The 20,211-nt window shown below is 55.2% G+C and overlaps 1 protein-coding gene across 3 annotated transcripts in view; it reads left to right on the top strand.

The window, feature by feature from the left end:
* The window catches only part of DLGAP2 (DLG associated protein 2), a 571,440-nt gene that overhangs the window by 136,730 nt on the left and 414,499 nt on the right, over window positions 1-20,211 (top strand). For 2 of the 3 annotated variants that reach the window (XM_070047249.2, XM_070047250.2), the window contains one exon: window positions 9,285-9,339. The exons of the other annotated variant lie outside the window; for it this stretch is intronic. In XM_070047249.2, coding sequence (XP_069903350.2) covers window positions 9,285-9,339 — 55 coding nt within the window. The remainder of the gene's footprint in view (window positions 1-9,284; window positions 9,340-20,211) is intronic. 3 annotated transcript variants of the gene reach the window in all.

Here is a 20,211-nt window from a genome sequence, read left to right as displayed (position 1 = left end):
ATTTAGGGGAGAAAGAAGTCTAGAAGCTAAGCCGGGTGTGTACCAGGCAGAGAGCAGGCATGGAGGCGTGTGGAGCAAGCATGCAGGCAGGACAGCAGAGGCTGAGAGCTGGACAGCAAGGGAGGGCCCACCATGCTCCAGGCCTTTATTCACTTCCAAAGTGAGTGGTTACATAGTCTGATTGGCAGGTGGGCGTACAGTTGAGATCAGACGGGGGGCGTGGTCTTCTAGCGCACAAATCTGATCGATTTAATCCCGTCTGCCTGCCTGTATCAGTGGTGGTAGCTGTTGGATGTGGACATGAGAGAATTCGTGATCAGGCCTGAGTTTGGTCTGGGCCTGAGCATTTTGTCAGTGATGTAACATAAACACAATTTCTGTGTGCCACCTCCTCTTCCTCTCTGGTGCCACAGCAGAGCAGACTCTCATGCAGGCGCACACCACACTCTGCAGTGGCCTCTCCTGCCATCAGTGGCCGGGTCCCACCCCTACCCAGTGAATCTGCTTGTTGAAAGACCTGTCTGTGACACCATCTCTGTGATGGGCCCTGGTTCTCACCTGTGTGCTCCCTGACGGATCTTCTGGACAGGTGCTCTTCCTCAAGTCCCTCCCGCTCCATACATCCAGGTTCCTTGAGGCTGGCCTGCTGGACCCTGCCAGGACAACAGGGACCTGACTTCGATGCGGGAAGCTTAGATGATTTTAAGTTCATGAGCTGGAAGCCGCACCTCCTTTGCTCTGTGTTGCCATGTTCACCTACCTGTCAATCAGGGACCCCTCCCCAGGGAGTACCTATTCTTACCCGGGACATGGAGGTGGTGCCATGCAAATACTTCCATTTTTCTAAGCTCATAAAAAAACCAGGTAGAACGAAGCTCTCTCTCCTCGTGGACTCAGGACGAGCGGAGCAGTAAATTATAATTCCCTCGCTCTGCCTTGATTCAGCCCTAATGAGCCTGTGTAGTTTTCTCACTTTATACGTAAAGTTGATCACACTGCATGCTGTGTTTGGGTCTGTACTTAGAATTCTTCTCTAACTAAAAGACAAGAGTCTGGAAATCAATTTTGGTTTGACCTAGCCTATAACAACTTGACTGAATCAGAAACTGAGAGTTGAGGAGGTTTTGTCACCTGCCCAGAGAGGTGTTAGTTTGCGAGGAGTTTTATATGAATGGAGTGATGTGACATAGCCCCGGTCTGCTTGTGTGTGGTTCATTCTTGTAGGGTTTTGCTACTGCAAACCGTTCCAGGCACTCACTGAGAACAGAAAACATGACACCCCTGGACCCATGCCTCATCTCCCTAAACCTCAGTCTCAAGCCGTCACTGCTTCGTGCTCTGCTCCTTCCAAGACACAGAGCATGGAGAATGCGACTGAATGTCCTCTCCCCTGCTCTCACGCCGGAGGTCACCTCTAGCCTGTGCTGGCTCTGCTGGCCTCACGCCAGTTTCTGTGCACAGTTCTGACTTGCGTGGCCACAAGTGTGTGCCGCTGTGGGGCTGTGGTTGGGAGTTTCTCTGAGTGGCACATTGCCTGCTCGTGGTTGACGGCTATATGGCATTGCCCTGTGGGAAGCTGCTTGGGGTGACTTTCTTGGGCAGCAGTTGGGGGGTGCTGTTTGCAGAGGCTGTCTGTGGCCAGCTGTGCAGCAGGGAGCCAGTGACGACTCCTGCATCTGGGTCAGGGATCAGTATCTCGGGCCCAACAGCTGTGCTCTCACCTGGGAGCTTGTGAGAAACACGTTCTTGGGCTCTGCCCAACCTGCAGGGGGACACATATTGGCATTGAGACCCAGAAATCTGATTTCACTGCACCTGGTGTTCTGGCCCAGGGTCCCAGAGCGCTGTTGGTCCGTGTGGGTTTCTGCATTGGCAGTGGAGAGTGATGGCGTCATAGGGCTTACTCATCTGTGACGTGAGCCAGCTGTGTGTGTCCGCATGTCAGGGTTTCCCTTAAGCCCTGAGTCCTGGTGTTCATTGTCTCCACTGGGGTTTTACTGAAGTTCTACTTAGGTTTTGTTAAATTTAAACTTGGAAAACGTCTTGCAGTTTTAGTTCCAGTTGTGAATGGGACTTTAAGTCTCCTGCTGTCCTGTGTGGCCAGGGTGCCTCAGGGCTGGGCCTCACAGCTGGAGGCAGCAGCCCCGGGGGCTCTCTGTCTGTGGTCCTTTGGTCTGTGAACTTTACAGCCTGTTGTTGAACTTTTGCTCCCTGTAGGTTTTCTGTCTCATTCTTACTATGCCAGTGGAACTGGCCTGGCTGTCCTTTGTGAGCGTTGAACCCCACTGGGACCACAAAGCAGGGTTCCTGTGGTGCTGACTCACCCCGTGGAGGTGGCATTCACAGCTAAGTCGGCTTTAGTCTCCAAGTGAATTACCAAGGGAACTGAAAGGATCGAACAAGAGTGAGCGCAGGTATTGAATTCACCTCTCTGCGTCACGTTCCCACTGCTTTCCTTGTGCATAGTCCGCTCTCGCACGTGTGCTGGGGTTTCTCAGCTCCTAACAGTGATTCCGCTGTGGCTGTGCTTTAATGACAAGGATGTGTGTTTCTTGGATTCATACTTCTTAGCATGGCTCTTGCCGTTGGCATTGTCAGTGCTGCTGTAAGTGCTGTTGAATGGAAGGATAAATTAACCAACTCAACAGGAGGGAAGCATTCAAGGTAAATAAAATATAGAGATAAAAGTCAAGATACACAATAGTCAGTTAAATGCATTCAGAGATGTCTTTTACTTTAAGTAGTGTTTTTGCAAGCTTGGTGCCTTTTAGTATGAAATCAAATAGGGAATTCCAAACCTGCTGGGGACGCGTTCAGGAAACTGCCAGACTGCGTTTGGCAGCTTTGGCTATGGAGCCTGTTTATTGAAGCAGGGGGCCTGCTCGGAAGCCTTTTCACACTGACTGCACAGGTAAGAGCAGCAGCTGTAACCTACTCGTGGGTGGCACCTGCCTGCGTCCAGGTGGGGACGCGTGTGCTGGCAGGTTCCTGCTCACCTGGCCGAGAGTCCATTGCTGCCGAGGACTCACCGTGCGCTACTCTACAGATGGTGCTTGGCAGCTCCTCTGTGTGGCTGTTAGGAACCCATGGCAGAGGCGGACACATCGAATCCTCACACCCCAACTCCTTCCCTTACCTTCTTTGGAAACAAATCCCCACCTCCTGCATGGATATTTGGACATAGTGTTCTATGATTCCTCTGAAATTTACGTATGAACGATCATTTCAGTTTCACTAATGTACATGAGTGTGGGTCTTTTGGTTGATCCAAAATAATTGAATTTGAAATAATTTAAACCTGGCTTTTGGGTAGTGCACAGGCTGTTGCAATACACTGAATGTGGGTGCTGCTCGGAAATCAGCCTGCTGCTCCACCACAGCCCATGTGGGAGAGCCCCAGGCTCCTGGGAAGAGGATGGTGCTGAAGGCTGAGTCACCACCATCCGGGCATCTGGGAGAGGGTGGTGGTCAACTAAGGACTCTGGTTTTATTCCTGGAAAGAACCGGTGGTTCTGTGGAATCCAGTGGACTCTGCCTGGGCCTCGGTTTCTGTTGTGGAATGACCACATCACAGGTGGCTTGGGATTCCATGTCTCTCCAGTCAAATACAGAAGTGATTTAATTTGAAGCCTCGCTTTTGAAATGCTGACTTCTCGACTTCCCTAGACTCCACCGTTGCCGCTGTGTTTTGTTTGACTTACTAGTGTGCATAGTGGATCCATAGAATCAGAGAATTAGCCAAGGGGCTTCCCATGGCCACGTGAGCTTGGGTTCTGTGCACACAGGAGGCAGCAAGTGAGTCCCTCCAGGGCCGTGGATGTGGCCGCTGACTGCAGGGGCTCAGATCCTGCTGCCTTTGCTGCTTGGGCGATGTTTGTGTGCATCTGCATCTGCAGGTGCAGCTGGGAGGTGTGTGGGCCTGGATTTCTCCTGTTCTTCCCTGTGGAGGGGGCTCAGACACACGTCTTATAACCAACCAGTTCACAGGCCGGCGGTGGTGAGTTGGAGTGAACACTCGGTGCCGCTTGGAGCTGCCCAGGGTGCATTTTGATGTCCTCAGCCGCCACGTCCTCTGGTGTCACTTGTTACTCACTGGCCCTAGGCAGTTGCTCCACCCACGGATCCAATGCCTTCCCCTGGAGGGAGCCGAGTCCCACCTGGGGCCTCTGTCCCCCAGATTTCTCTGTGGCTGAGAGAATTGTGCAACTCAGATGTTTCCTAATGTTCTCAGAGGAGGCGAATCACAAAGAAAAGGCACCTCAGGAGCAGGCGTCTGGATCCCCGACCTCTGCTCAGAGCTGAGCTCAGTGGGCAGAAAGAGAGCAGTGAGATGCCCCGTCCTCGAGGGAGTGCGTGTGGCGGGCTGGTGCTGTGGGGGGCAATGGGGACCAGGGACTGGTCAGGGGACCTGTGGTGAGGTGAGGCCGTCTGGGCTGTGGGTGAGGGCCTGGCCTGCAGCTGCCGTTGGTGGGACTGGCCTCAGGGGGTCCAGCGGCTGGGCTGGGCTGGTCTGAGCAGCCGGGTGCTCCTGCAGAGCCAGCTGGGGGTTCCTCAGAAAGAGTGAATATGGTCAGCAGCAGAGAGACATCAGGGCAGCCACAGACGACTGTGGGCTCAGAGTCCACTTCCAGGTGCTTCTCGGGCATGTTCTCTGACCACGTGGTACCTGCAGGGCCCTCGCCCTTACCTCCCCTCTTCCTCTGCAGTGCCACACTGCCTGCTCTTCCTTCTCTGTGGCTGTGTCTTGGTCTCTTTCTGCACAGTGTGGGTGTCTGCAGTCAGTGGTCTGCATCTCTCCCTGAGCCATGGTCTCCCAGTCAGTGATTAGGTCTCTATGGTGATGCTGGTGAACTTGTGTGCTCAGCTGTGGCCTCTCTCCCAGGGCTGCGCCCCGGATTCCACGTGCCTTAAAAGCAGAGCTCCTCAGGAGCTGGTGTTCAGCATAGTGGGTAAAGCTGCCACCTGCAATGCCAGCATTCCACATGGGCACTGGTTCAAGTCCCAGCTTCTCCACTTCCGAGCCAGCTCCCTACTAACACACCTGGGAAAGCAGCAGAAGGTGGCTCAAGTGTTTGGGCCCCTGCACCCATGTGAGAGGCATGGATGAAGCTCTTGGCTCCTGGCTTTCGCCTGGCCCAGCCCTGGCTGTTGTGGCCATTTGGGGAATGTACCAGCAGATGGAATCTCTGTCTCTCCCTCTTTGTCTTTCAGATAAATAAAATAAATATTAAAATAAAACAAAGCTCCTCTCACATGGGCCTGTCGGAGTTGGTGGGCCCCATTCACACCAGTGCTTACACATGGGGCTGTTGGTGTCCTCAGCTTCCTTCCCCTGAGCTCTGCCTGCCCACCACGCCAGGCACCCCTCCTTTGCCTTCTGCTCCCTGTGCTGTCCTCACCAGGCCTTTACCTGACTCTCTCATCTCCTGCTTCTTGGAGAAAGGCTTCCAGAAACATCTGCCGCATCCTCGCCTTCCTGAGCCCCTAGCCTGTGACGCAGGTCCCCCCTCTGTCCTGGCTCTGGCACCATCAGGTGTTAGTGGGGAGCCGGGTGGTGAGGGAAGTCGGGCTGTGAGGCAGACCTGGGGCTGGGAGCTCTCTGCCCACACAGCCGAGCTGAGCTGAGCTCTGAGGAATCCAGGAGCCAGCTCTCGGTGTGCCCGGCAGTGATTTCCTGGTTCTGAGTGTGTGTGCTGTGGACCTGGAGGGCAGCCAAGCCGGTTCTTCAGAATGAGTGCCGGTGACCACTGGTCCCATCACTGTTTCCTACCACGTTCTCTCTCTGGCAGCGAATGCTTGGTCTGCCGAAGCCTCGCCATCCCCGGCGCAGGGTGGTGAGACTGCCGAGGTGATAGAAGCCCTGTTGGGCCTCTGTGCCGTGATTCCCAGGCATACAAGTCAGGCCACTGACACAGGCCTCTGAGCCTCCCCAAGTCACAGCCGCATCCAGGGCCCACATGCTTGTCTGTGGACATCTGCCCGGTTGTCCCTCTCCCAGGCTAATGCACTGATGTGTCTGTCGTCCCCCTTGGTGAACAGGACTGAGGTGGACACAGGGTCAGACCCGGGTTTCCACTCATCCTTGTGCTTTCCTCTGCCAACAGCACCCCTCACCGTTGAAAGCTTAGTATAGAGTTGATCTTCTGTATAAAGTTGATTGAAATGGATCTTGGTAAAAGGTGGGAGTGGAATTAAGAGAGGGAAGAGGAAGAAAGGTGGGAGTGCAGGTACTGTGCAGAGGATCATTGTGCTCCTAAAGTTGTATTTATGAAATGCATGAAGTTTGTATACCTTAAATAGAAGATTTCTGGGGAAAAAACCGTTAGGAATTTTGATTGAGATTACACAGAATTCAGTCCAGTGAGAAAGGGTCCATCACAGAGCAGGTACAGGGAGAGAGCTACAGGAAGTCCTTGTCCCAGACAGGCAGAGGTGAGGGGGAGAGGGCTGCAGGAGGTCCTCATTCCAGATAGGCAGGGGTGAGGGCTAGAAAGCTACAGGAAGTCTTCATCCCAGACAGAGGTGAGGGGCAGAGAACTACAGGAAGTCCTCATTCCAGATGGCAGGGGTGAGGGGGAGAGGGCTGCAGGAAGTCTTCATCTGAGACAGAGGTGAGGGGGTAGAGAGCTGCTGGAAGTCCTTATCCCAGACAGGCAGAGGTGAGGAGGATAGAGCTACAAGAAATCCTCATCCCAGGCAGAGGTGAGGAGGAGACAGTGCAGGAAGTCCTTGTCCCAGACAGGCAGAGGTGATGGGGAGAAAGCTACAGGAAATACTTGTCCTAGACAGGCAGAGATGAGGAGGAGAGAGCTCCAGAGAGCTCCAGACAGAGATGAGGGGGGAGAGCTGTAGGACATCCTCATTCCAGACAGAGGTGAGGGCGGGGGAGAGCTGCAGGATGTCCTTATTCCAGACAGAGGTGAGGGGGACAGAGCTACAGGAAGTCCTCGTCCCAGACAGAGGTGAGGGAGACAGAGCTACAGGAAGTCCTCGTCCCAGACAGAGGTGAGGGAGACAGAGCTACAGGAAGTCCTTGTCCCAGACAGAGGTGAGGAGGGGAGAGCTACAGGAAGTACTCATCCCAGACATCAAGGGTGAGAGGGAGAGTCAGGGTCATCCCCCGAGGGTGTGGCTCTTCTCCCAGACCCTCCCCTGCACCGGGCAGCTCCTGTGGGTGCTGCTGCCTTTCTAGGCCCTCGTGCTGTGGTGCTGGGGGTAGGGTGGTGCTGAATGTGGGCAGGCAGCTGGGGAATCTCGTTTTCACAGACAGCGACCTCCATGAGGACTAAGGGAGTGAAGACAACCGGGTGCTCTGTCTTAGGTGGGGTTTGGCTCCTAAACCCACTCAGATGGGCAAACGGCCCAGTCTGTGTGGTCAGCTCTCTGAGAGGGTGGAAATGCACGTGCACTGTGGTGGTCAGGACGCTGCCTGGGGCTGTCCTCACACCAGGGGGGCAGCCCCCTGGGGCCTATGCTCCCTCTCCACTCTCCCCCATCACATCCTCCAGCCTCAGCAGAGGGAGCAGTGGAGGCCGACTTGGCCGTGAATCTGCCTTCCTTCATGCATAGCCTCTCCGGGATTTTGTTCTGGTGATGAAAGTCTGGCTGACAGAGCAAGCACAGGAGAGGACCTGAGCTACGCCGGCCTCCGAGAGACCAGGCCACCAGGGGAGGGAGGCTCGCAGTGCCCACAGGAGGCAGGCAGGAGTTAAGCCGTTGCGGGCTGGAGCATCGGCCTGAGAGAAGCTCCCAGGAATGGAACAGGAGGGGAAGGGCAGACAGAAGTGAGGATTTAAATAAACGCCAGGTCCAAATGTCCAGCGCTGAGTAACAGACACTCCTGGAAAAGAGAATGGAGACTGTGTGTGAAAATGGAAAGATGGGCGTTTTCAATCAGAATTATGTGGGACTGCCTCAGAAAGTCACGGAGAATGGAACTGAAGATAAGTTTGCTTTGGTACATTTACTTATTTACCTACTTTGAAATATCCATGTATTTATTTGAAAGCGTTACAGAGAGAGGAAGAGGCACATACACACACACACACACACAGAGAGAGAGAGAGAGAGAGAGAGAGAGAGGTTTTCCATCTGCTGGTTCACTCCCTAAATGGCTGCAATGGCTGCAGCTGGGCCAGGCTGAAGCCAGGAGCCTGGAACTCCATCAGGGTCTCTCACATGGGTGCAGGGCCCAAGCACTCCGGCCGTCTTCTGCTGCTTTCCAGGCCACTGGCAGGAAGCTGGATTGGAGGTGGGGCGGAGTTCAGTGGCACTCATGTGGGATGCTGGCCTCACAGGCAGCAGCTTAACCCATGTGCCACAGCACCAGCCCCACAAACGTTTTGTTTAAATCCATGTGTGGTTCTTCCATGGTACGCAGTCTTTTCTGCCCAACAGCCAAGGCTCTGAGCCTGCCGTCCCACACGTGTACGGCATTAGCTGGGTGCTCAGTGGATGACAGCTCTGCTCTGTTTCATCTTCTGTCTGTCAGACTTGCCCAGTCTGAAGTTGGCGGCTCAGTCTTGTTGGTGACTGGTTACGTTTGGGAGAGAATTGTTCTTTTCTTAGGGCAGAAGTGTGGCTGGAGGGTGGCAGAGAAGGGAGATCTCGTGTCTTCATCCATCACACCGGTGCCTGCTGGGCAGTGCGGCAGGCCCCGTGCCTGCTGTGCTTGCACTCCGAACCTCTGCCCTCGCGCTCCGTGGTGCAGATTGTTCTGGAATGAGCGGCAGGGGCATCCTGTGATCGCAGTGTTCCGGAGTGCCGCAGCTTCTGCTGTGGTCAGTCTCCTGCAGAGCGCTGCTCCGCTGCACATCCTTTCCCTCTGTGCTTTGCAGTTGCTTTGTGTTGCTGAGTTTCCCTGGGAAAGCCTTTTTCTGTTAGTTTCAGCTTTTCTTCATTCATCTGATGAGGCCCTGGGAACTAAACGCGTCCCTGTCTTCCCTGTTCTCCTTGGTGACTCACCCTCTGTGACCGTGTCTCCCTTTAGAGCCCACAGAAGGGTCAGGCCCCAGCAGCTCTCTCTTGCCAGTGGGCTGTTATGTCAGAGGCTGTGGGAATGTGGACGGGGACGTTTACCTGAGTGCAGGGCCCACGAGCTGCTCGGCTGTCCCGGGCCCTGCACTAACCTGAGCCCTGTCCAGATCACCCTCTTGAAGTGTCGGCGATGTCGGACGATGGTCAGGCTGCTCTGGGCCCCGTGACCGCCTGGCACTGAACGCCCTCCTTAGGGAAGCCCTGCCGAGGCTAATGAGAGCTTTCTCTACCTGTGTGTTTTGGAACAGGTGCTGCCCGGCATCCTGCAGAAGCACTGCTGTATCCTCCCAGACAGGAACACAGGTAAGCACCGTCTCTTCGTCTGGCCGGAGTCTGTGAGCGCTCGACTTAGCAGTTCGCATTTGGTGGGTTTTTGTGCTTGTTCTTTGTTGTTTTTGGTGAAAGATTAATAGTAACTGAAAGAAGCAAAAATTCCTAAAAAAAAAAAACCTTCCTGCTGTATGATGAGCTGTGAGCTGCACATACAGATCTGATTTTATTCGACAAAGTTTCAGATGATTGTTGTCTTGGATTTTTAAGAGAAACTGGTTGTCTTACGACGTTGAGTAGACGTCTTTCAAAGCTGCTCACAAGGAAGCACCACCGCTGGCTGCAGTGGAGGCCTTGCTCCTCGTCAGGGGAGGGGCTGGAGTGTGTTCCACCCTTGAGAACAGGGGGGCTCAGTGAGGGAGACGAGTGCGGGGGTCCAGCCTGGGAAGTGGTGCCGCTGTGGCCAAGGGCCTGTGGGCACCTGTGGGCGTGTGGTGCTGCTTTCAAGGAGACACAATGCAGAAAACTAAGATCTAACCGGAACCTTTGGAACTTTGTTGCTTTCAAGCTAAGAATGAAAGTGCAGCCGCCAGGAGCTGTTACCCTGGGGACCTGTGTTTCCTTCTGCTGTGGGGGCTTCCGATTGATTCTGTCACAGGCATCCTGAGTCCTGAGGGAGAGAGAACGCCGCCTCTGATTCCACTAAACTCTAGAGGGGTTTATTCATCCCTGGAACAGCCACGCTGGTCACGAGTGTCCGCGTGCAGAGGAGTTTTGCTGGGTGTGAAACAGAGTTGCTGATATTTCCTTGATTGCTTTCTACCTGTAACAAAATGAGTCAGAATGGACACTTTGTGATGGCCTGCAGAATTTAATCTCTTGCTGTTGATTTTATTACAGTTCAGTGGGAGTCCACTGCCTGTGGAGCAGTGGGTTTGGAATGTGGTTGGGTAGTTTTTGAGCCTCTGTTTATTTTCTGAAAGTCTTGGGCTCTGATGGAAAGGTGAACGGTCAGGTGGGAGGAAGCAGAGACTTCTGCATACTGTACTGTCCGTGCTCCACAGGGCGTGTGGGGCACCTGAGAGGGGCTCACGTCTGGATTGGGCCACATTTCCCAGCTGGATCACTGCTGTGATGCTGAGAGGGTGAAAACATAGCCATTGGATAAAGTACTGTTCTGTGGGAATCTAAGTGGGCTTTAAATATTGAAGTGAGTTTCTGTGCTCTTAGACAGTTCTATAAGATGCTTCGTGCTCAGTGGGAACGTGGCTCTTTGTAGAAATCCTGGGGTCCTGCTCTAGGACTGAGAAGCTGCCTTCATTCGAGACCGGATGTTGAGCGCATTTGCTCGGCAGTTTCCTTGAAAACATTTTTACCTCACACGCTCTTCTCTCTGAAGTCCGAGCAGACTTGCAGCTGCAGCACTGGGTGTGGGAAGGGAGGGAGGTGGTTGGAACTTTAATTCGTTTGGAATTAAAGATGTTGAGATCGTTAGCTTTTGCTGGGTGATTTGGTCTGCTTTGCCCAAAGCTGCTGAGTTATTGAGGGGTTGCATCTGGAGAGGTATGCAGACTTCGTTCCCATGGTGCACGGGGATCCTGGAGCGGCTCTGGTTTCTGTCTGCCTGCTGGTTGTGTGGGACAATTCCCATAATTCCTGATTAAGGAGACTGGCTTTGGGAGGGGGCAGAGTTCCTGATTTAGAAGCTGGATGGTGGTGTCTTGAACCCCCCTCGTGACTCCGAGCAGAGCTCCTCCACAGGGCGATGATCGTGAATCCTGAGTTGTGTGGCTTTACAGCGAGCGTCTTGCTGAGCTGAGTCACCCATCCCACCCCTGTTTCCTTGTTGGAGTTTCACTTCCTGTAGAATCACCATAACTTGGTCAGTGAAGTGCTTCTGGGTTGAACACGGCTGTTTGGAAGACAAGAGCATCACCGGTCACCAAGTTCTCTTGCCGTTGTCACTGCTGTGGCCCAGCTGGTCGGCAATGAGAAACCATGGAGTTTCCTTGCTTCTCCATGCTGAGGGCAGACCTGGCAAAGGCACCGTGCTTTCGTGAGAGCATGAAGCTGGTGCAGACGCTGCTTCCGTGACGCATTTGCATGAGCCTGACCCTGACCGGTCTGCCCAGTTCCCATCTCCCTGACTCGCGACTCTCCGGCCCTGGGTGTGTCCTGGGTTTGCACCCGGTCTTCTGGGCCACTGGCAGGAAAGAACAGGATGCAGAGATCAGGCTGCGGACACTGGGTGCGTGGGCGGCTTGCAGGAATGCGCGCCATGTTGGTCCCTGCCTCTGGCCTCCCTCCCCTTGTCAGGGTGCCTGTGAGGGAATCACCCAGTGCAGTGGTCACTGGGGCCCAGGGTCCTGGAGTTGACCTTGTTTCAATTCAGGGCCGGCTCCTTTGCATCTGGATTTAGGCTGCCAGGTCTTGGGTGGGATCCAAGGACTAGGCACAGTTAAGAATGCAGAACACCAGCCCGTGTGCACCTGGACTTAGGGACTTTTTGAGCAGTGACTTTTCATAAACAGCATTTGCCTGCGGTGGCCGGTTCTGGACTGGACCGGTCTTTAAGCATCTTTAAGCATCTCCTCGCCACAGCAGAGAGCTGTCAATGCTGTTACACCCTGTGTCCCTGGGCTGGTTGGGGCTGGGCTCCAGTCACTGGGTGTGGATACTGAAGGCAACTTGGTGGACTGCAGTAACATCTGTGTGTGCTGCACCCAGAGAGCTGGGAAGAGGTGTAGACAAAGAAGGGTAAGCAGCTGCCCAGTTCTTGTCTTGGTGATCAGCGGGGCTGGCTTAGAATGTTCACACCACCTGGGGACTGGCGCCGAGGCAGGAGTGAGCGGAGTACATTCTACTTTTTCGGCTGTTCGCTGGCTGGGCACTGCTCATGGCACCTGTCTGTCTCAGAAGATGGCCCTTCTTCTGCCAAGAGTGTCGCCTGCTTCCAGAGTGAGCCGGCTTTGCAGCACATCGGTGGCACTCACCCGTGCAAACTCCGACAGCTACAGAGGAGTGACAGTGCTGCGCCTCCAGTGGGCATGAATGGGTGAAGCGGTTTGTGTGCAGGTGTTGGCGGGGAGAGTTTACATGTTCTCCTTGTTCTAGGGGGCTGGCTGCTGTTTATTGGCAGGTAGGTAATGGAATGCTTCCAAAAGACACAGGCCTTGCCGCCTCTGGGGTCGGGTGGCGCTGGCGAGCTGCCGGTCACTGTTGAACACTGAGTGACTGGTCTGTGGCACTGTTGAGGTCTGTGGTGTGGATTCTGCCACCACGGTCATTGGTAGGGCTACCCTGAAGTTCGCAGATGCAGACTGGAGTTCCCTCGGCTCCTTTGGTGTCCAGAACCCGTCCTGACACCATACTGGTGGCTGTGATTGGAGCCTGCCCTGCACAATGGCAGAACCTTCAGTCATGTATTGGCCAAATGAAGCCTTGGAGTGAAATCTAACCTTTGTAGCAAGTTTCCATTTTATTTTATTTTTTTAATTATTTTTTTAAATTTTTTAAATTTATATCCCATCACCATTCCAAAGGATAATTATTCATAACATAGAAGAGTGAAGAGGTATAAAAAAGTTGATTCTGCAGCATCACTCAGAAACCTCACTCAGTTTGGGGTTTGGCTTTAAGACTGCTGGAATGAAGCCAGGGGGTCCACAGCAGGGACTTCAGGTCATATACTGGGAAGCACATAAAGTTAGGATTGTGGAATTGGAGAAGATTTGATGATCTTCTGAATTATTTTGATCAATATGAAATGAAAAACAACAGTGGAGGATGATCCCAGGGAGATTAAAATGCTAAAGGAAAGGAGTGAGAGTTGTCATGTGTACTTTTTCTTTTCTATAACACCTGCAGAGTTTCCGGTTAAAAAGGAACATACAGCATTTTCCCTCTCTTGGAACCCACCTTCAGGCCACTCTGCCAGGATGTCTCTGACTTAAATAAATCTTGCTTTTCTCTCTGCCTGTCCACTGGGAAATTCTTCCATGTGAGACAAAGAACTGAGATAATCTTTTCTCTGCTTCCATTTTACCCATTACATTTTGGTGCCACGACCCAGATCCCACTCGAGTTCGATTCCAGCCAGCATCTGATCATCTCGCCAGAGGGTGAGCATGCAGACTGCTCTCGCTTCTGTTTGCAGGAGAGTTTCCTCTCCTCCATAGCAACTCTCTCGCAAGAACACTGGGCCCGCAAGTTTCCATTTTAAAAAGTCTGCAGAGGGCCGGCACTGGCACACGGGGTTCTAGTCCTGGTCGGGGTGCCAGATTCTGTCCCGGTTGCCCCTCTTCCAGGCCAGCTCTCTGCTGTGGCCAGGGAGTGCAGTGGAGGATGGCCCAAGTGCTTGGGCCCTGCACCCCATGGGAGACCAGGAGAAGCACCTGACTCCTGCCATCAGATAGCGTGGTGCGCTGGCCGCAGCATGCCAGCTGCGGTGGCCATTGGAGGGTGAACCAACAGCAAAGGAAGACCTTTCTCTCTGTCTCTCTCTCTCACTGTCCACTCTGCCTGTCAAAAAAAAAAAAAAAAGTTGCAGAGGGTGGGCAGAGCATTTTGCTGCTTGTTTGGGTGTTGCCTGCAGGGAAGAGGCACAGCGAGCCGCTGTTCAGCTCTTCAGGGGCAGTAGGGCTGCTGAGGGATGAGCAGCTGCCCCAGCCAGCCAGGCCATGGCGGCTGAAGTGCTGGCGTCCAGGTTTCCTGTGAGCCACAGGTGGTGAAGAGCTTTGGCCTCAGCGACAGACAGATGCACAGACCAGGAGAACCCTGAAGAGGCGCTGTGCTTTCTGCAGGCCCGTCACCAAGGCAGGTGCTCCTGAGAATTGGCGCTGTGGACGTGTGACACAGCCAGAGTGCGCTTCACTCATCCCATACCCGACTCACACCTGCGGGGGCTGCGGCGCCGTCCCCTGTGCCACCTTTGGTTCTGGCCTGAGTGTGATGCCGAGTGTCTGCGCTGCTTTCCCTCTGCAGGCCAGGGCTCACTTCCCTGTGGGGCAGGAAGTGCCACGCCCGTTTTGCAGATGGGAAGTGACTCAGAGGACCTGGGACGTCCCACGTCCTCTCTGTGTCGGCTGTGGCTCACATGCAGGCCTCTCACCCCGGGTCCACGGTGGTGGCACAATGGCCCCCACGAGTCCCCCCTGTGGATGAGGTGGCCGGGCCTGCTGCTGGAAGGGCACCAGGCCCACAAAGAAGCTTCTCTCCTGAAAACGTCAGGTGGTGGCTCTCCAGGTGGGTTCAAGGTCAGACCTGACCTTGAAAGACCAACTGCTCGTGGTCAGTCTGTTCTACTCAGAGCCGGGGAACACTTACAGTGGCTTCTGTCTCTCCAAGAGGCTGGAGGCTGTGCAGACGGACACCTGTGATTCACAGACGGAGAGTGGCGGAGGCAGAACCCGAGCTGAGTGAATGCAGGCAGCAGGGCCTGCCTCCTCCCACTCACGGCCGGCAGCCTGCGGCCCGACTTCCCGCTCCCTCTCTCCCATCCACCGACTACGGACAGAACCCCTGGCACGCGTGGACGGGCTTCATCTCAGAACTGGAAATGGCTCTACTGGAACAGTGGAGGGCTGGGTCAGCGGGCGGGGGCCGACCCTGCTCACTGCTGCGGCCCCTTTTTACCAACTTAGCACCAGCCCAGACGGCCTCTTTGTGCTAAGTGGAAACACGGGCATGGCTTTGGGGAAGTGCTCGCTCGGTCTTGGCCCCGTTGTCCATGCGGCTGGCAGAGCAGACAGGCATGGCCGCCGTCATTGCCCTCCAACCCCACAGCACGCACTGAGGTCTGTGGTTTGTACCAGGCTGATATGGGGATGGAGGGAGCTGAGGCTCGAGGCTGAGCTCTGGGCTGCACCTGAGCTCTGAGGACATCTGCTGCCCTCAGACAGGCACAGATTGTTGGGGGCACCCCCAGCGGCTGGCTCTGGGGGCCTAGGGTGGGAGAGGCAGTTCCTGACTCCATGGCACCTGCTCTGTCTGCTACCCAGCATGCCTGGTGCTGACTCTGCGTGTGCAGCCTGTGAGAGCGTGTCCGGTGGAGTGTGGACTGTGAGGGGAGGACTGTGGGGCAGAGGCGAGGCCTCTTGTGTGGGGACAGAGTCTGCTGTGTGCCTGAATGGACAGTGTGGTGCCCTCTGGGCTCAGCCGCCTCACCACGGGCTCAGCCACTCCATCCCCTGGGAGCAGGAAGGTTTCAGGAAATCCACTGCAGGAGCGAGGACTCTCTGAGGCCCTCAGCCTGCGTTTCACAGCCCCCTGAGACACGTGGCTCTTGGCTCCTGGCCCTTGGCGGCATCCGCAGGACCTCTGCTCCTGTCCCCTGCTCCCTGTGTCCACATTGACCCTGCTTCCTGTGTCCCTCCTGCTCCTGGTAGTCCCAGCTCCTCATGTGTTAGTGTGTGAGCTTCCAGTAGTTCTCCCAGCGTGACAGGAGACACGTGTACATACATGTGGGAAGGTGAAAGTGTCCACAGTGTCACCAGGGACTGACCCAGAACCCAGTCCACACTTCTCAGTGCCCAACAAACAGTGGTCGGCCCCAGCTGCCCACCTCCACTATTCTGTGATGCAGCCATTTTCTCGAGAGCGCCAGTGAAAATGAAAAGCAAAAAGTAAGGGCTCGCTTCTTGGCTAAGGGGACTGTTGTGGAGATGTGGCTGAGGTGTGGTCAGCACTGCCTGGGTTCACACTCTGAGAGGTGAGGAACACACCATGGTTAGACGTGGCTGATGTGTGGTCAGCACTGCCCGGGTCTGAGGAGAGGGGCTGGTGCTGTGGCATAGTGGGTTAATGCCCTGGCCTGTAGTGCCGGCATCCCATGTGGGTGCCAGTTTGAGTTCTGGCTGCTCCAGTTCCGATCTAGCTCTGCTGTGGCTTGGGAAGGCAGTAGAAGATTACCCAAGTCCTTGGTCCCCTGTACCCTTGTGGGAGACCTGGAAGAAATTTCTGGCTCCTGGCTTCAGATCAGCTCAGCTCTAGGCCATTGCAGCCATTTGGGGAGTGAACCAGCAGATGCAAGACCTCTCTGTCTCGCTCTCTTGCTCTCTCTCTCTCTCTGGCTCTCGCTCTGGCTCTCACTCTGGCTCTGGCTCTCTCTATAACTCTTTCAAAAAGTCTTTAAAAAAAGAGTCTGAGGAGAAACTGGAATTAACGGAGAACTGTTGGGTGCATGCATGTTTGGAGATCTGGGCATGGTGTTTTGCGGTGTACCCCTTCCCTGCCTGTCTTGGTGACCCTGCCTGTTCTGTCATGAGGTATGCTGGGTCCCCTTGAAGAGGAGGGGCTGCGGGACAGCGTGGCCATGCCCTCCCCTGCGGGGACACCTGCCTCTGCATTCGTGGGTGGATTTCATGTCTGCAGCTGCGGATGGGCTGTGTGGCTGGACAAGGGTGACTGCCATTCGGGAGTCTATGCGAAAGGACATCAGTTGAAATGGTGGGTGTTTCCCGAGGGGCTGTGCTGGGGGGCCCCTGTTTCACGGGGTCCTCTGCTGTTTGCTTACAGCCCCTTATGCTTCCCTCATGCGACTTTGCTGGTGGCTTCAACCTGGACTGGGTCCAGCTTAGGGTTGGCCAATTGTGACAGCCCCGGCTACTGTGTGGGCTCTCATGGTTGTCATCTGGGCGTGTGGATGGCTGACCTGCGGCTCCTGTGGAGGAGAGTGAGGGTCATGGTGTGGCCTCGTGGTCACTCCGTGTCTCTGGTATTCATGCTGATGCCTGTGTCTGTCTTCTGTACACAGAGCCGTGGCTGTCCTCTGGCCACAGTGGTGATTGTGGGAGCCCACAGTGACTCAGCTTCAGTTCTGAACTAAAGGTGCCCAGCCCTTTGATGCTGTCTTCCTCTCTGGCTCTAACTGGATTAGATTGCTTTGATAAGTAATCAAAATTATCAAAACACATTTTAACACACATTCAAATCCAGGCCGACTAAACCGCAAAAGCATATTGTGAGAGAGAAAGTCTTGGTGTGTAAATGTCCGTCATTATTGGATATGAAGTTGACAGGACTTGGCGCTGTGATTGACACTGGCTGAATGTGCTAGCAGGAACTGTGCCAGTGAGGGGTCAGCTGGCATGGCCCAGGTCGGACCCCGCCAGGCGCAGGCTCTGAAGCTCACTCTCCTTTCTCTGCCCAAAGCGTTGGGCACAGGCTGGCCACCGCTGGGGCAGGGCAGCACTGCGTGCCACGGGGTGCTTGTCCCAGCTGTTCCTTGCCATGCAGGTCTTGCCATGGTGTGGCTCAGGAACAGGGCCTAGTGTTGGCATTGGGAACATAAGAAATGGGGTTATGTGGGTGACGGGCAGCTGCCTGTTGTAGGGGAGCCAGGATTTCCAGGGAGCATGTTTGTGGAAAGTGCTTGAGAGGATGGTGAGAGGACTTGGCTCCTTGTGGGTCTGCATCCTGCCGTGAGGAGGGGGGGGTTCATGCCTCCCCTCCCCCACCCCACTCTCGCCTTCCCTGTCCCCTCTCCTTTTCTCTCCATCTCCCTCCCTCCCTTCTCCCTCCCTTTCCCTCTCTCCCTCCTTTCTCCCTCCCCTCTCCCTCCCTCTCCCTCCCGCCCCTCTCTCTCTCCCACCCTCTCCTCTCTCTCCCTCTAACTCCCCTCCCCTCTTACCTCTCCTCCCCCTCCCTCCCCTCTCTCTCCCTCTAACTCCCCCTCCCCCCTTTTACCTCCCCTCTCCCTACCTCCCTTCCCTCCCCCTCTCCCTCCTTCCCCTCCCCCCTCCTCCCACCACACACTCCAGTCTTCCCTGTTGCTACCACGTGGCCCATCCATCATTTTCCTCGTGCTTGGGGCCTGTGCTCACTTTGTCTTCCTTGTCACCTTCGGGACGTGGTGCAGCTTGCGCTGCCTTTTCTGTGTGTCATCACACTCGCCGATAAATCTTGTTCTGTGCATCTCTTCGCAGCCTCTCTGCTCTTCCTCCTGTGCTCCTAGCGGTCTTTCTCGTGTTGCCAGAAGCAGCCACTCTTGATGTTCCTTTCCCATTTTTGTGGCCGCATTCCACGTGTTCCTGGGACTTGGACAGTTTGTGTATCTGGTCACGCGTGCTGGAGAGAAGGGGTGTGGCTTCTTGTATTGCCCCAGCGATGGGGTGTGGGGTGGCCCTGGCCGATGGGGTCCCTCTTCTACCGGCAGAGTAGCAGCCTCAGCCTCATTTTCTGTGACTGTCCCCCTCGCCTCCTACCAGTCCATGCTGAGTGTGTGGAGTGACTGCCGGCCCCTGTGGGCCCCTCTTCCTGCCTGTCTGTGCTGAGTGTGTGGCGTGTGCCATGTCAGCCCCACAGAGGCAGCCTGGTGGGGGGACTTCTGCTCTCCAGGGTCACTGAGACATCTGGGGAGCAGATCGGGACAGCTTCTCTCTGAGATGACACTGTCCCCAGTCCTGGGTGGAAGTGAGTGGGGGGCTGCAGTGTGGGCTAGGGGACAACAGGTCACCCTGCACCGAAGCCATGTGAGTTGTTGGTGTCAGACCCCTGGAGATGACACCACAGTTTAGTGTGGCCTTGGCTGCTCCTGCTTCTGTTCTCAAAAGCCCTTTGATGGAGCTGACAGGGACTGCAAAGCAGCGGCAGGAGGCATTCCCAACCAACCCCCATGGCATGTGCTGTCCACCAGCATCAGAGAGGGAGGGAGAGGGAGAGAGAGATGGGGAGGGAAGGAGAAGGACAGAGAGAGAGGGAAAGGGAGGGGGAGAGGGAGAAGGAAGGAGAGGGAAAGATGGGGAGGGAAGGAGAGGGAGAGATGGAGACAGAGGGAGTGAGAGATGGGGAGGGAGAGAGGGAAAGGGAGAGAGAGGGGGAGATGGGGAGGGAGGGAGAGGGAGAGATGGGGAGGGAGAGAGAGGGAGAGGGAGAGATATAGAGGGAGAGGGAGAGATATAGAGGGAGAGGGAGAGAAGGGGATGGAGGATGAAGGGGAGTTGGGGAGGGAGAGAGAGGGAGAGGAAGAGATGGGGAGGTTGAGAGAAGGGGAGAAGAGGAGGGAGAGAGAGGGAGAGGGAGAAAAGGGGATGGAGGACGAAGGGGAGACGGGGAGGGAGAGAGAGGGAGAGGAAGAGATGGGGAGGTTGAGAGAGGGGGAGATGAGGAGGGAGAAGGAGGGGGAGATGGAGAGGGAGAAGGAGGGAGAGAGATGGGGAAGGAGGGCGAAGGGGAGACAGTGAGAGATGGGAAGGGAGTGAGATGGAGAGAGAGAAATGGGGAGAGAGAGTGAGAGAGACGGGGAGAGAAAGATGGAGAGGGAGATGGAAAGGGAGAGAGATGAGGAGGGAGAGAGAGAAGGCAGGGGGATAGAGAGATGGGGAGGGAGGGAGAGGTGGGAAGGGAGAGGAAGGGAGGGAGAGTGATTAACTGCTGCTTAAGTTCCTGTTTGAAGATCAGAGACAGTTTTAACAGCTGCCAACTAAACAGCAAGCAGTGCCACGGAGGCATCTGATGTGGAGACGCGTGCGTGAAGGTGGAGACTGGAGCGGGCGTGCCTGTCCCTCTGAGATGAAGACAGCTGTTTGGGGTGGAAACTCCTGGGCGTGTCGCAGCACCCTGCATGCGCCCAGGGCCATGGGGTGCTTCCTGTGCTGGTGTGCAGACGTGGGCTCACGTGGACAGTGATGGGTTCTTCCTGCAGATGCTGGCCGATGTGGCCGAGCAGTTTAGTTGCTAGCCGGGTGTTTGGGAGGCGCGTGAGTCACAAGGGAAAGTCTTGATTTATGGCCAGCATGCTCTCGGGTGCGAGCTGGGGCTGCTATGTAGGGACATCAAGGACTGGTGCACAGACCATGAAGGCAAGAAAAAATGTTTCTTGTGGGGAAAAGCAGCCATGGATTTTGAAGTATTTCTGGGTCCTGAGGCTGTTCTTTGACTGTAGCCTGTCACAGCCAGGCTTCTGCG

The sequence above is a fragment of the Oryctolagus cuniculus genome, chromosome 8 (genome assembly GCF_051225735.1).
Source record: "Oryctolagus cuniculus isolate XC-2025 breed Fujian yellow rabbit chromosome 8, ASM5122573v1, whole genome shotgun sequence".
NCBI lineage: Eukaryota > Metazoa > Chordata > Mammalia > Lagomorpha > Leporidae > Oryctolagus > Oryctolagus cuniculus.
This window is presented reverse-complemented; position numbering and strand designations above follow the sequence as displayed.